This window comes from Castor canadensis, chromosome 8 (genome assembly GCF_047511655.1).
Source record: "Castor canadensis chromosome 8, mCasCan1.hap1v2, whole genome shotgun sequence".
Taxonomy (NCBI): domain Eukaryota; kingdom Metazoa; phylum Chordata; class Mammalia; order Rodentia; family Castoridae; genus Castor; species Castor canadensis.
This window is the reverse complement of record NC_133393.1, coordinates 35,196,981-35,211,921: the sequence shown is the minus strand read 5'-3', so window position 1 is coordinate 35,211,921 and position 14,941 is coordinate 35,196,981. Positions and strand designations below refer to the sequence as shown.

At 35.5% G+C, this 14,941-nt stretch overlaps 1 protein-coding gene across 6 annotated transcripts in view; it reads left to right on the top strand.

Annotated features, from left to right (window-relative positions):
• Cdkal1 (CDKAL1 threonylcarbamoyladenosine tRNA methylthiotransferase) overlaps positions 1-14,941 on the top strand; it is a 615,415-nt gene that overhangs the window by 162,712 nt on the left and 437,762 nt on the right. For all 6 annotated transcript variants that reach the window (XR_012450736.1, XM_074082797.1, XM_074082798.1 and 3 more), the window contains exon 7: positions 11,606-11,654. Coding sequence is in view for 5 of the 6 variants with exons in the window: in XM_074082797.1 (XP_073938898.1) it covers positions 11,606-11,654 (49 nt within the window). In the remaining variant the exon portion in view is untranslated. The remainder of the gene's footprint in view (positions 1-11,605; positions 11,655-14,941) is intronic.

The window sequence follows — 14,941 nt, the reverse complement described above, 5'->3', positions numbered from 1 at the left end:
TTTAATGTTTTCAAATCCAAACACCTTACCTTACAGTGAAAAATTTCATTTGTCTTTTGGGAAATAATTATGGCTAGCCATCCACCTTAGAGTTTTTATGCAATGCCATTTTATATTGCTGCTATTTGCTTTATATCAGTTGCTCGATGACTAGCTGTAGATAATTCCACAATCTTGTAACTGTAACTATTCAATGCCATGTTCCTTCTTTTAGACTCATTTGTTGCAGAAAGTTTCTTTTAGATTAGACAGTCAGAAAATAGGATATTCCCTATTAAAGCTTGGATGAAAAGAAAAAATAGTGGACTTCAGAAGTCTGAAGGGCCTGGCTTCAACTCCTGGGTCTTCAAAAAATTTTTTTTTTATTTTATTTTTTATTTTTTTTGGTGTACTTTCTTGTGTGCAGACTTTGTCACTGGTACTTTTCTAGGTGCTGGGAATGTATCTTATGTGTAAAGTCATCATACAGTTTACATTTTGGTTGGGAAGAAGCATTGTGTTTGAGTCTAAAACTCTACCCTCCTGGGAGAATCTGATGAGATGAGTCTCTGTGCCATGTTAAAATTGACTAGTTGGGAATTTGTATGTAAGGCTCAGGTGGAAATACACATTTTGTTAGTTCTTACTCAGGTGTTAGTGCAGTATGCATTATTAGTAGGAAGGGCATTTATTAGGAAGTCTGGTTCTGTGTTATAGGGAAGTATATTTTAAAATTGCCCATTTTGCATAGCTTTTCTACATTAATAACCAGCATGATCTTTGAACCAGGTCTTGGTGTTGGTTCATTAAGATTTAGCTTTGTAACTATATCATACTTACAGAAATCCTAAATAAGCCATAAATGAATGCACAAGTTGTAACATTTTGAAACATGTGATTCCAAACAGAATGTATAGTTTGATATTGAAATTTTATAAATGACAGAACTTCCTGCTGTGCCAACTCTGAGCCCTCCAGGCAAGTGGACCTTTTCTTAGGAGGGCCAAGCAGAAATGTGGCTTACCAAAAGTGTCCACTCATCTCAGGGATGGTTACCAGGTTGATTTGCAATGGCTTAAACATATTTTCAGGCCAGCTGATGTAATTTGGAAAAGTCACAAAGTACAAAGACAATTTCAAGTGAGAACACTTTAATTTTGAAAATTATGTATAAAAGGCTGAATTTGAGGCTATTTCTATTATATAGCAAAAGTGAACAAATTCATGAGGTGGAACAGTTTCTCAAAGTGACAGTGGCATGGACATTGAGGGGACAGCTTGAGAATTGCTGTTCTGTTTGTCTATACTTTGTGTCTTCTGACCATTCTTCTGTCATATTTCAGTTTTTTTCCTTTTAGTTATTAAAAAAGACAGTATTCATGCTTTTCTCTTCCAAAATGTGTGGCTTTCACTTACTTACCTGCTAATCTTACCTGTATCCATATATATTTTTCACCTATTGAATGATTAAAATGGTATGTATCACCGTAGTTAAGAGCACTTGTTATGAGTGGTTATGTGGTTCAGAAGCCAGAGTGCATGGATTTCCGTCTCTGCTGCATCACTCTTCGTTTTATGACCTCAGGCAAGTTTCTTAACGTCTCTGTACTTTGGTTTCTTCATCTGCTAATTGGTGAAAATGATAGAGCCTGGCTCTAGTTTTGTAAAGGTTAAATCTGTTACTGCATGTAATATACTTAGCCTGGTGCCTGGGACATACTGCTCTTTATTGGCTATTATTGTTTTTTTAATTTACTAGCTAGTAGAATCAATAGTGATTCTATAACTATGTGCATGGCACTAAACTATCTTTTCCCTAAGTTCCATGAAATCTCTTGAGAGCCACAGGACTGAGCAGTGGTTTGATGAGTAGAAGGGAGACAGGGCTTTCAGGCATTAGCAGTAGCATGTTTAAGGAAGGGGATGTGTGCTGTGTAAACATAGCCCTTCTGTTCTACATTAGATCTGTAGACTGGTTATTCTTATATAGCTACTTTCTGTCCTTTTACCTACACCTTCCAATTTCCCTCTCTACTGATAACAATTGTTCAATTCTTTATCACTGTATAATTGACCTTTTTTTAAAAAAGAAAAGAAACAACAGTTTTCTTTAAAGATTTCATATGTGAGATCATACAATATTTTTATTTCACTTAAATAATTTCCTGCAGGTCATTCATATTGTGACAAATGGCATTATCTCCTTCTTTTAAAAGACTGAGTGATACTTCATTGCATGTGAGTTCATTTTCCATTCGTTCCTTGACAGACACCTGGGTTGTTTCATGCCTTGGCTTTTGTGAGTAATGCTGCAGTGAATATGGAGGTTGTGCAGATAGTTTTACAAGGTGGTGATTTCTTCTTTAGGTGTATACTCAGAAGAGAGATTGCTGGATCACATCATCGTTTTTCATTGCCTTTTAAAGTTTTGGTATGGTAGAAACATATTTTGGGAGGGTGGGTGGATAATTTCTTCTGTAAATTCAAAATTTAAGAATTACTTTTCCCAGGGTTCTAGGGAACATGTTTGAGAAATATCTCATATTCATATTTTCTCTCTTTTTGGGAAGGATTTATTTAATTGGTCAGTCTATTTGCAGTTTTGTCTGCCATGATGGACATTTATTGACTGACAGCATTCATAAAGCCAGGGTTTTGTATATCATTATTTTACATTTACTTTCTGTGCTTGGTATAGTGTCTTAACTAAAAAAAAAAAAAAAACTTGTTAATAGAATATTTATTAAATATAATGTATGCATTTAACTTAATTTTTTTCACACTATACCTAGTTTTCCTTTATTTTACATTTTCTCTTTTCTTCTTTTAGATAACTTTCCCATATGTTTAGTTCCTAATTAGTGTATTAGTTTTTTGTGCTGCCAGAACAAAGTATCACACATATAGCAGTTTTTAATAACACATATTACCTTACACTTCTCAAGGTAAGAAGTTTGAATTGGTTTTGGTGGTCTAAAATTGAGGTGTTGTCAGGGTTACATTTTTTTCTGAATGCTCTTGGGGGAAGAGTCTATTTCCTGGCTGTTTCCATCTTTTAGAGCCTACCCGTATTCCTTGGCTCATGGTCCCCTTCCTCTATCTTGAAAGCCAACAAGGTCAAATTCTGACCTTACTCTGTCATCCCTTTCTGTTCACAGATGGGAAGGATTCTCAGGTTTTGAGACACATGTGATTCAATTAAACCTACTTGGATAATCCAAGACCCTAACTCTCCTCCTCTGCCCCTCCTCCCCCTCCCCCCCCAAAAAAAAAGCATCTTGAGAAAGGAAAACAAAATTCTAGGTATCATACTTTCTGGTTTCAAATAATACTTTGAAGTTATAGCAATAAAAAACAAAACCCACATAGACTAGTGAAATAGAATGAAAAGCTCAGAAATAATTCTAAGCATATGCAGCCAACTAATATTTTAATATGGCCACCCAGAAGACAAAATGGGGAAAGGCTTTTCAATAAATGCTGCTGAGAAAACTAAAAATCTACACTCAAAAGAACCTTCCTTTTCCTTTTCAAAAACAAGACCCATTTTTTTTCTTTTTCAAAGTTCCGCCTGCATTTTTCAGTTTGGTTGCCTAGCCACATATGATTGTTTATTTATTCATTTATAATTAAAATGTGCTTCTAAGGGGAAATCTTTCACTTTAAAAGATGAAAGACTTCTAATTTGTCCTATTTTCTAGAAACCCAAAATTTAATGTAATCTGGTAAAATAGCTTACATACGGCTGTTTGAGCTGTCTTTGTCTTGACTAGTATGTGGTAAACTGTCAAAATGAATAAAATAAAGGTAGTTTAGAAATTAATTTTGGCTTTTGCTAAAGTAGTGATAAACCTTAGCAAATTACACACATACACTCTTGGTTTTTAAAAATTATGCAGTGGTGGTCCATCAGTTATTGGTTGAGTTTTATACAAGATTGGGTTTTCTTTCTCACTGTCTTCATTTCCTGCTTTTGTAACTTTATTCTTTCTGTCTCTCTTTCTTTCTTTCTTTGCTTCTCTTTTCTTCCCTTTCTTGTTCCCTCCCTCCTTCCTTCTTTCCATTTCTTCCCTTCCTTCCCTCTTTCCCTCCCTCCCTCCCTGTGCTGGGTGTGGGGGAGTATGTTGCATATTTACAACGTTTCTTACAATGTATTACATAGGATTATTTAAATTCAATTTTTAATTAATGAACATTTCAGTTCTTCAGTCACCATAGCCACATTTTGAGTATGTAATAACAATATGTGCCTATTGACCATCATGTGATAGAGGTTTTAGGTGGTTTTAAAGTTTTTTTATGTTATTTCTTAATTAGAATGAAAATAACAGGTTGTCTTTTTATTTATTGGTAATACTTATAAAATTAAGGGAGCTAATGAAAATGTTCCTCTGTGTTTATGTGTATCTATAATATATTTACCTCTCTTACTCTTGAATGAATTTGATATGTCTTGGGATAAATTCAAAAGATTATAAAACCTCAGCCAGATTCATGCAAATACAAGGATCACACCAAGTAATAGAGAAATGTGGATAGACAATAGTCTGAAAATTTTCCATAACATTAGCCTGAACAATCTTAACATTGTTTATTAATCTTCCGGGACTTTTCTTCTGCAAATACAGTAAAATACCAAACTGTATGGCATGAATTACCATGTCTCACTGAATCTTTTCTTTCTGTTTATTTGGCCTCATATGCCACTGTGTCCTTCAAACACTGACCTTCTTTTGACTTCATAATCTATACCATTTCCCCCTAGGTTCATACTATGCCTCTGCCAGCGGTCCAGGTCCCTGATTTAATGGTACATGTTCAGATGTTTTCCCATACCACTGTAACACAATTGTCCTCTCCACCTCTTGCCAATCCCATATTTTAATTTTTTCATCACATCTATCATGATAGGAAATCAGCATTTTCAGTTATTTGTGTCTTTTGTCCCTCAACTAGAATATCAGGTCCATGAAGCAAGGATTCTGTATTTTTCGTTATAATATTTCCAGTTTCTAGAACAGTATGAGATGTATGGTGAGTGTTTAATAAATATTTTTCAAGCGAGTGCATTCATGCCAGCTGTGACTTTTGGGGAATTTATGGGGATAGTTGTCTGGGTCTCCTGAAAGTCCAGCTTCAAGTGGTAGCATTCTGTGATCATTAGTAATGACCTTCATCTTTATAGGTCAAGAGAAGTTCCTCCAGTGGGCTCCCTCTCTGCCATTCCTCAGCTAGATCTTCTAAGAATACTTGGCAGACATCTATCTGGGTATCTTTGTACCTTAGTTCTCTGTGCTTTGAAAGCAACAGTAGTATCTCTTACCTAGGTACACTGTGAGGTTAAGTGTAATAATGCATGTGAAGCATTCACAGACAGCCTGAAACAAAGTAATTGTCTAAGAAATGTAAGCTGTCACTGTATCGTTCTGACCATCAGCTTACCTAGCTGCTGGTTGTTTAGGGGAAAACAGCTCCTTCAAGTGCATGGAATACTTGCATTTGACTCTTTCTAGCTTAGTTCGCAAGTTGTGTTTGTGATGTGCTTTAACTTCCTAGAGCTGCCTTGTAGCAAATTTCTGCAAATAGGATGGCCATCTCAGCCATTCCCTAAATCTGTTCTTCTCTGTATGCTTACCTAGCCACACATGACTGTTTAAATTCAAATTTAAATTAGTTAAAATTTCATTTTCTCAGTCACTGTAGCCACATATCAAGTACCTAACAACCACATGTGACTAGTGGCTGCCATGTTAGACAGCACAGCCTGTAAGCGTTTCCACCACTGCATAGTGTTCTATTGACAACATTACTCTCAACAATTAGAAAGTGTTAGCTAACATTTTTTATTTGCCTTCGCTGCCATGGTATATGCTTGCTTCTTTGATACATGTTTAGTTATAAATTTGAAATTGTTTCTCATAGTGAATAAAATGTTTATATGGACTTCTCTTCAAAGTTCTTCAGTCTTAATGACTCATTAATGTTATTTGTGAGTTGATTATTCATCAGCTCCTTTCTTCATTGTGGAGAACATATGAAGTACGTAATAGAACATACTACATACCTTTTTTCTGTATACTTATATCTTGTCAAGTGCCTGACAAGATAGTTTTATTTATTTTATTTGAATTATATGCCAGAGAATAAGTTTTTGTGTATTTAGGGCTATAATTTATAGTATTAATTAAGAATAGTTTTCCTTGTTTTCTAAAATACATTCAGTATACTCTTCAATAGTATATGTGAATTTTGGTTTGTTCTCTTGCTCACGATTACGGTTTCATTCTCCTGGCTTGCGCTCATTTTGCCTCCTAATTCCTACCTATCCCAGCCCTGCCTACCACTATTCCTTCCATTGTCCTCTTTACTGGAAATGGGCATGATATTTACTTTTAAATCATTTAATGAGATTTGCTTCTGCTTGTCTGTAGTCACATACTTTGCTGATGTTTGAACCCAGGGCTAGGAAAGTATTCTACCAGTGAGCCATACCCCCATTCCTCAAGTGCTTTTTAAATGTTTTGGTTGATTTGTTTTAAAGTTCTAGAATTCCCACATAAGCTAGTAATTAAATTATCATTCATGGAAAATAATCTAACTTTCCTGCCATTAAAAGAAATGATACCAAATGTTTGTTAAATCAGAAGGTATATTTTCCAGCAAAATTGTACTTGTCCATTCAACTAAATCTCTCTTCATTTCTTCTACACACACACACAAATTTTCTTTTTTATTTTGACATAATTTCATGTTAACAGAAACATTGCAAAAATAAGCAGTGTCCCTAAATCCTTTTCCTGATTTCTCAAATATTAATATTTTAGCAAGTTTGTTTATTATTATTTTTTTCTTGTTGGTGTTACTGGGGTTCGAACGCAGGGCCTTGTGCTTACCAGGCAAGTGCTCTACCACTTGAACCACACCCTGCCGCCTTCTTTGCTTTGTATTTCAGGTAAGATCTCATGTTTTTGCCTGGGTCCAGCCTCAGACCACAATCTTCCTATCTATGGCATCTCATGTAGATGACCACAGGTGTGTGTAACCATGCCACACTTATTGATTGAGATGGGTCTTGCTAATTTTTTGGGCAGGCTGATCTGAAAACCACCATCCTCACTAACTCACCTCCCAAGTAACTGGGATTACAGGTGTGAGCCACTACACCTAGTTATTATATTTTTATATGCATTTTTTCCAGTATTTTGAAAGTAAGTTGCAAGAATGGTGCTTCTTCTAAATACCTGTATATTTCAAAGCAGGCATATTATCTTGCATCACTATAGAGTAATTATCAAAATTAGGAATTTAACATTGATAGAATACTCTAAGTAGTATGCAGACTTTTCAGATATTGTCAGATTTTCTAGTAACATCCTCTATAGGAAAAGAAAAATTCCCTGATGTTCGTGGTTGCACGTAGTTATCAGGTGTCTTTTATCTGGAACATTTCCTCAAATTTTTCTTGATTTTAATGACCTTCACATTACTACATTTGACTGCTTTCATCTTTTTTTTTAGTCACATTTGGTTTCTTGAGATGAATTCATGTGTCATACAATGCATGCAATTAAAATGTATATTTCCATGGTGTTCAGCATATTCATAAAGTGTTTACCCATCACCACAATTAATTTTAATACATTTTCATCACTTCCAAAGGAAACCCAGAGCTCCTTAGCACTCTCTCCCATTTGTCCCCCCATCTATTCATAGACAGTCACTAGCCTGTGCTGTCTCTATAAATTTTCCTCTTGTGAACTTTCCATATAAAAGGACTATGACCTTCTGCCTGGCCTTTTCACTTAGCTAATGTGGTAGCATGTCTCATTCCTTTATTGCCTTTTAGGACTTATCTGTGTTGCTGTATGGGTATGTTCCACTTTGGTTATCTTTCGTCTGTTGATGGACACACCTGTGTTCCAACCTTTTGACTTATCGTTAATAATACTACTAACATTTGTGTCCAAATTTTTGTGTGGACATAGGTTTCATTTCTCTTGGGTGTATGCTTGAGATTAGAATTGCTGGATCATATGATGATTGTCTGTTTAACCATTTTAGGGAATGCCAGACTATTTTCCAAACTTTGCTGCATTTTACTACAAATCCATTATTAATGTATAAAGGTTCCTATTTCTCTACATCTTCACCAACACTAATATGTGTCTTTTCTGTTATACCCATGATAGTGGGTATATAGTGGCATCTTGCTATTTTTGTTTTTTTGTTTTTAAACTGTGGCAAAGTTCACATAACACAAAATTAACCATTTCAACCATTTTTGAATAGAATGTTGTTCGGTGGCACTAAGTACGTTCTTACTTTTTGCAGCCATCTCCACCATCCATTTTCAGAATGTTTTCATGTTCCTAAATTAAAAATATACCTATGAAATGATAATTCTGCATTCCTGCATTGTGATTTTGACTTGCATTTCCTGGTTGGCTAATGATGTCAAGTATCTTTTCTTGTGTTTATTGGCTACTTGCATATCATATACTTCTTAGAGAAGTATCCATTCAGATCCTTTGCCCATTTTTAATTGGTTTGTCTCTATCATCTATCTATCTGTCATCTGTCTTTCCATCTGTCAGTCATCTATCTGTGTATCATCTATATCATCTACCTGTCTGTCTTCTATTTTTGAGAAAGGAACTCTCTATATAACAGTTCAAAGCTGGCCTTGAACTCATGATCTTCCTGCCACCACTTCCCTAGTGCTATCTTTTATTTTAATGGAAGTTCTTTATATATTATAAATATAAGGCCCTTGTCACATAAGTAATTTGTAAAAATATTTCTCCCACTTTCTGTATTGTTTTCTTCCTTTCTTAATGGTGTCCTTTGAAATATCAGGAAGTTTGAATTTTGATTATGTCTTATTTATCTGATTTTCCTTTTGTTGCTTGTGCTTTTTTAGTTATATTTAAGAAGTTGTTATCAGTCAGCTGGCTGGGGTCCTTATGCTCTACCCAGATAGAAATCATAAGTAGGCAAGGAGCTCTGTCAATGCTGGTAGTCCTGGGCCCTTGAGTGCTCAAGGCCCTGGGACTGGAATTGCAACCACAGAGGCTTGTCAAGCTTGAGAGAGTCCTATCACTCCATTTTTAGAAGCTCTAGGTACTCAGGTTGGAGTCTTACTGTTTTAATCACCCACAGTCCCAGCACTTGGCAGCTATTGCAATCCTCAGTTTCCAGCTATAGTGAGTAGCCAGCAACTGATAGCAGCAGTTGACGCCTCCTGGTGTTCCAACTCTTGAAGAGGCCTAAGCTGCTAGCACCTCAGCCCTCAGCAATTAGTGTTAGAGTTCTTGGGCACTTAGTGTACAGCTCTCCAGCTTAGAGTATGGGGACCCTCAGCCCTTGACAACAACTAGTGTTTCAGTTCTCGGGCCTGGGGTATCTTATACCCTTGGCTATTAAGGTTTGGCAGCTCTCTGGAACTCTGGTGTCTGGGGCCTTCAGTTTCTCTCCTGTGGCTCTTTACAGACTTCTGTCTTTCTTAGCTCTCTCTACTTCTGCCATACCCATTTTCTCTGCTGCCTCTGCTCCCCATGGTCTCTGCCCTGGCCAGTCTCTTCACTTGCCCTCTTGTCATTGCTACAACTTTGCCATTGCTACTACTATGCTGCTTCTATACTGCTGCTTCTGCTGTCTTGTCTTCACGTTACCAGCTTAGCCTGTTCTACTAATATAGGTAGGAAAAGACTATTCTGGAGAAGTCTTTTATTGAGGCTAATATTACTACACCCAGGGGCAGCATAGGAGGGAGTCTCCTGTTTGTCTTGAAAAGCCAAACAGCCTGCTTATAGAGGATGTATTAATAATAATAATGATACAAAATAATGAGTTTCATAAATGCATGCAATATTCTTTGATAAAGTTCATGTCTCCCTTTTAAACCCCCTCCTCCTAATCCCCTTTCTCTTCCTTACCTGTTTTAGACCTTCTCCTGTCTGCTTCCTGAGGGACCTCATTACCTTAACTATTTCTCCTATCCAACTCCTCTTTCTTTCTTTATCACCTTTCTCCTCACAGGAGGAAAAAAAAACCCCATAAGAATAAACAGTTAAATGAACCAACCTAACCCAAACACGTATATAATCAGTTTCCTCTAGCTACTGAGAGTCCTCCTTTTCCTTCCCTTCCTACCCAGCTTTTGATAACAGTTACTCTATATTAAACTATCTCCATATTTAAATTTATGATATATTAATACTGAGTTCACTTCTTTCCCTAAGCTTACAGTCTACTCCCCTAAAAACATATTCATTTTAGTACAGGTGCTACTTATTATCTCTGTATCATTTGATACAGTTGCCCACTCCTCTCATTTTACCTCCAACAAGTTTCTCAGAGTGGTCAGAAACAGTACAGCATTTGAGTGTGTTTTGTCACCTTTTCCTTTAAAACACTGAGGCTGAAGGAATTCTTTTAAGAGATTTGTTATTGTGTCTTTAATAAATTCTTTAAAAAAATTCTCATCTCACTTGGGTTCTTTCACCAGTAGGGGAATGAATGAATGAATGTATTGTGGTACATCCATTCAGTGAGATACTAGGTAACGAGTAAAATGAGCACCATAGGCCTATTTGTATAGGTGATACATACCTGCACCCTTTTTTCTTATACATATAATCTACCCTATCATTGTTAAAAAGAGAAATGCTACATAAACTACATATAAAATGTTTAATGCCAGAAAAATTGTACTATCTGTTTGTCATATTGAGCCATTTTATCTGTAGAGTACACACAAAAGATGGAGGATGATATAGGTGCTTTCTTTCCTGTTTATCATTCGATTTTACTTTAATTTTTTCAGGGTACATATATTTCTCCTTTAATTCTTATTACAGAAGTATTCCTCAAATGATAATTGGGGAATTTTTATAGTATCAACTTTAACTATTCTTACTTGAATTTCTTCCCTTAGCTTCTTTGATCATAATTTTATTTTGCTTTTTACAATTTCCTTCTAAACTCTAGCCATGCTTACTCAGTCTCCTTAGTGGGCTTCTGCTGTCATCACTCAAAAGTCACCTTTGTATCCTATGTCCGATTCATTACCTTTTGTCTATGTTTGAACAGCACCCTGAGAAGCCGTCTTGCTCACTGGTATGTATAGAGCGCTGGAGCTTTATTATTTGACCTGTATCCCTGGATCTGAGGATAGTACTGAGCACATGGGAGAAATATATTGAACAGACTTTAAAAATTAAAATAATAAAGGCTAGAATTTGGGATAGATCTCCTTAATACTAGCATTTCCCTTTGTATTGGTTATCGTTTAAGACCCCTTTGCTTGAAGCTCTGTGGGAAGAGACATGGCTTTAATTAATCTTAAATTTATATCTCAGGTTATGTTGAGTTTATATGAATAGTCTATACTAACTCCAGGCAGTTTATTTAAATACAGTATGATTTCTTCAATTATCACTGGAGGTCATGAGGTTGATAATTTCATACTTTGTTTTTACATAAAACATTAGTCTAAAAACTTTTATGTCTCCAAATGCATTAATGTACTTGGAAAATATGTCTGTTGATTCAAGCAGAAACATAAACACAAATGTTTCCTTTCCATGTGCATTGCTTGTCTAAGCCTTTGTTTTTTCTTTTCCAGGTTCAACAGATAGATCGTGTGGTAGAAGTTGTTGAGGAAACAATTAAAGGTAATTGTTAAAAGTGAGATGAGCCGATGTACATATTTTCTCAACTTTACATTATAAAAATACCATTATGATAACACTTACTGGGCATCTTCATAACAGTTATTGTTTTAGGTATAAGATTTTGTCCTGGGCTTCACACATTGAGTAGAAAGTATAAATCCGGTCATAGTTTATTTTTTCACCTTATTTTTATTTTTTCTATTAAATGTATTTAGTATTAATTTCAGGTAGAAGACAGAATTTAATTTTAAAATAAACATTTTTATTAGCACATATTCATGTTGCAAAATTAGTTGCAATTTTCTCTTTATTAGAAGTACTTTTAATGTAGCCTTTAATTTTTGTACTTTTTCAAGGCATAATTTTGTAGTTAACACTAGAAAATAGAGGATGCTTTGATTATTTCATTACCTAGTGCTTTCTGAAACAGACTCTTATGGAAGTCACTGAGAAGAAGCCATCTACAATTCTGTGTTTTAATTTAATATTTAAATTAATATTAAGTTTAATATTAATTTAAATATTTATAGGCTATTTTCCTATAGTTGATTAGTACAAATAAAGACCAATAATATGATATTACATTACTTAGTTAAGTCAGTTGATGATCTTACTTAAAATTTTCACTGTTTTATAAACAAGAAATTTTGAAAACAAAGAAACAAACACATAGAGTATACCTGATACATTGAAATTTTTAACTCTGTACTTTTCCTGCTAGCTTTGTATCCACTACCTTTCATTAACTTTGAATCTGAATTATTAGGAATTGATTATAGGATATGAGAATGAGATTATAGCTTACTCATCTTTTTTTAAATTTCAAAGTAAAATATCAGGATTAAAAATTTATTGCAATGATAGTTTTGAATGTTTTTTTCCAGCTGTGCATCAGCCTCATCTTGGAGAATCTAGATATACTTGTATTGATTGTGCACTTACAGTGTGACAGGCATTGTGCTAAGTGCTTTACATGGATTAAGTTATTCAGTCTTTACAGTAGTACTGTGAATTAGACTTAAATATTTTCCAGTTGAGGAAGCTGAGATGCAAGGGCACACAGCTAGTAAGTGAAGAAGTTGAATTCAGGCATTCTGGCGTCACAGCCTTTACTCTGACATTATACTGTGACTCACCCCAGAACATGATGTCTCTGCTCTCATTCGGTTCAGAATCTCTGATTTAAACATTGTTGGATTGAGCTGCTTAACAAGTGCTTCGAGAGGCTTGAGGGAATGACACAATTAAATAGTAGGCCAAAAAATCTAATAGATATTTCATCAAAAAAGACATACAGGTGGCACATAAGCATATAAAAAAGACACTCAGCACCATATGGCATTAGTGAATTGCGAATTAAAGCAAGAAGAATACACCACTACACAGATGGCTCAGTAGCCAAAGTTCAGAACACTGGCAACACCAATACTGGTAAGAAAGTGGAAGAACGGTAACTCTCATTCATTACTGGTGGGTATTAAAAATGGTACAGCCACTTGAGAAAACATTTTGGCATTTTCTGAACAAAACTAAATATAATATTATGTAGTCCATCATAATATATAATATAATATTATGTAGTCCTTGAAAGGGAGCTTATGTCTACACAAATACCTGCAGAGATGTCTATGGTAGTTTTATTCATAATTGCTAAACCTTATAAGCAACAAAGATATCCTTCTGTAAATAAATGGATTAATAATCTCTGGACCAACGAGACAATGACATATTATTCAGCACTAAAAATGAATGACCTGTTAAACCATGAAAAGACATAGAGGGACTCTAAATGTATATTATAAAATTAAAAAGCAAATCTGAAAAGACTACATACCATGTGATTTTAACAATATGACATTCTGGAAAAGGTGAAGTGTGGAGACGACAAAAAGGATCACTGCTTGCCAGTACTTAGGAGGTAAGGAGGAATTGACTAGGTGGAACACAGAAGATATATGGGACCAGTATACTGTTCTGTATGATACTGTAGAGATGGATAACATCAACCGTGAGCCCTAACATAAACTGTGTACTCAGGGTGGTAGTGATGTATCTGTCTAGCTCATTGTGATAAATGTACTAGGGGGCAGGATGTGAAGATTTGGGAGGCAGTGGTATTTGGAGACTCTCTACTTCCACTTATTTTTTACTGTTAAACTAAAACTACTTTAAAAAATTAAATCCATTTAAAAATCAATGGTAATTAACAGTGTGCTTAGGAGTTTGACAGGTGGCTTGCGGAAATGCGATTTTTGTAGAAAATGGAAGGCCTATCCCTTCCAGGCTGGGTTGATGGGTTTGGACTTGAGTAGATTTATTGGAGAGGCTGCATTTGGATTTAGCTGGGAGAAGCTACATAAGAGTTGATTTAAGATGAAGTTGATGGCCCAAAGGAACATAAGAGGATGCAGTAGAGATACCTGTACTCTGTTGTTCATTGCAGCACTATTCACAGTAGCCAAGCTTTGGAAACAACCCAGGTGCCCTACAACTGATGAATGGATCAAGAAATTGTGGTATATATACACAATGGTGTATTACTCAGCCATAAGGAATAATGACATGTACTTTGAAAAAGAATGGATGCAATTAGAGGACATCATGCTAAAAGAAGTTAGCCAGAATCAGAAACACAGAAGCCACATGTTTTTTCTCATATGTGGAAGCTAGATCCAAAGATGAACATATACACAAAAACAAGCATGATCATATACAAACTCAGGTGTAGAACATGTTTAAAACAGTGGAACTACTCTATGTAACTTGAGGAAAGAGGAAAAGAAAAGAAAATGATAGAGCATCATTAATAGCGCATAAGATAAGATGTGAAGGTAGAGGATGTAAGGATGTGTATTGAAAGCTGTTGAAAATGGGGGGGGGTTAGGAGGTAAAGAGGTAAGGGAGAGTAATGGAAGGGGTTAATTGAAGCAAAGTAAAGTACGCCCACCATGGGGATACATTGAGACACCCCTTTGAACAATATTGATAACGAAAATGAAGACTATAAAATAGGTACAGTGTGTTTGTGTTGGGGGGGGTGCTAGTGGGAGGAGAAAGGGTGAAGGAAGGAGATTAAGGTGACAGTATATGGTAGATGGACTTCATATACCTATATGAAACAACTAAGAAACCTCTTGCAATTGCTTTAAGTGGTGTAGAGAGGGAGTTGAAGGGGAGAGACAATGGGGGCAATGTAAATAAAGTACAGTATTCACCTCATCAGAATTGACATTAGAATCCCCTCCCTGTATAATGAATATATCCTAACAAAAGTTACTAAAAAGAAA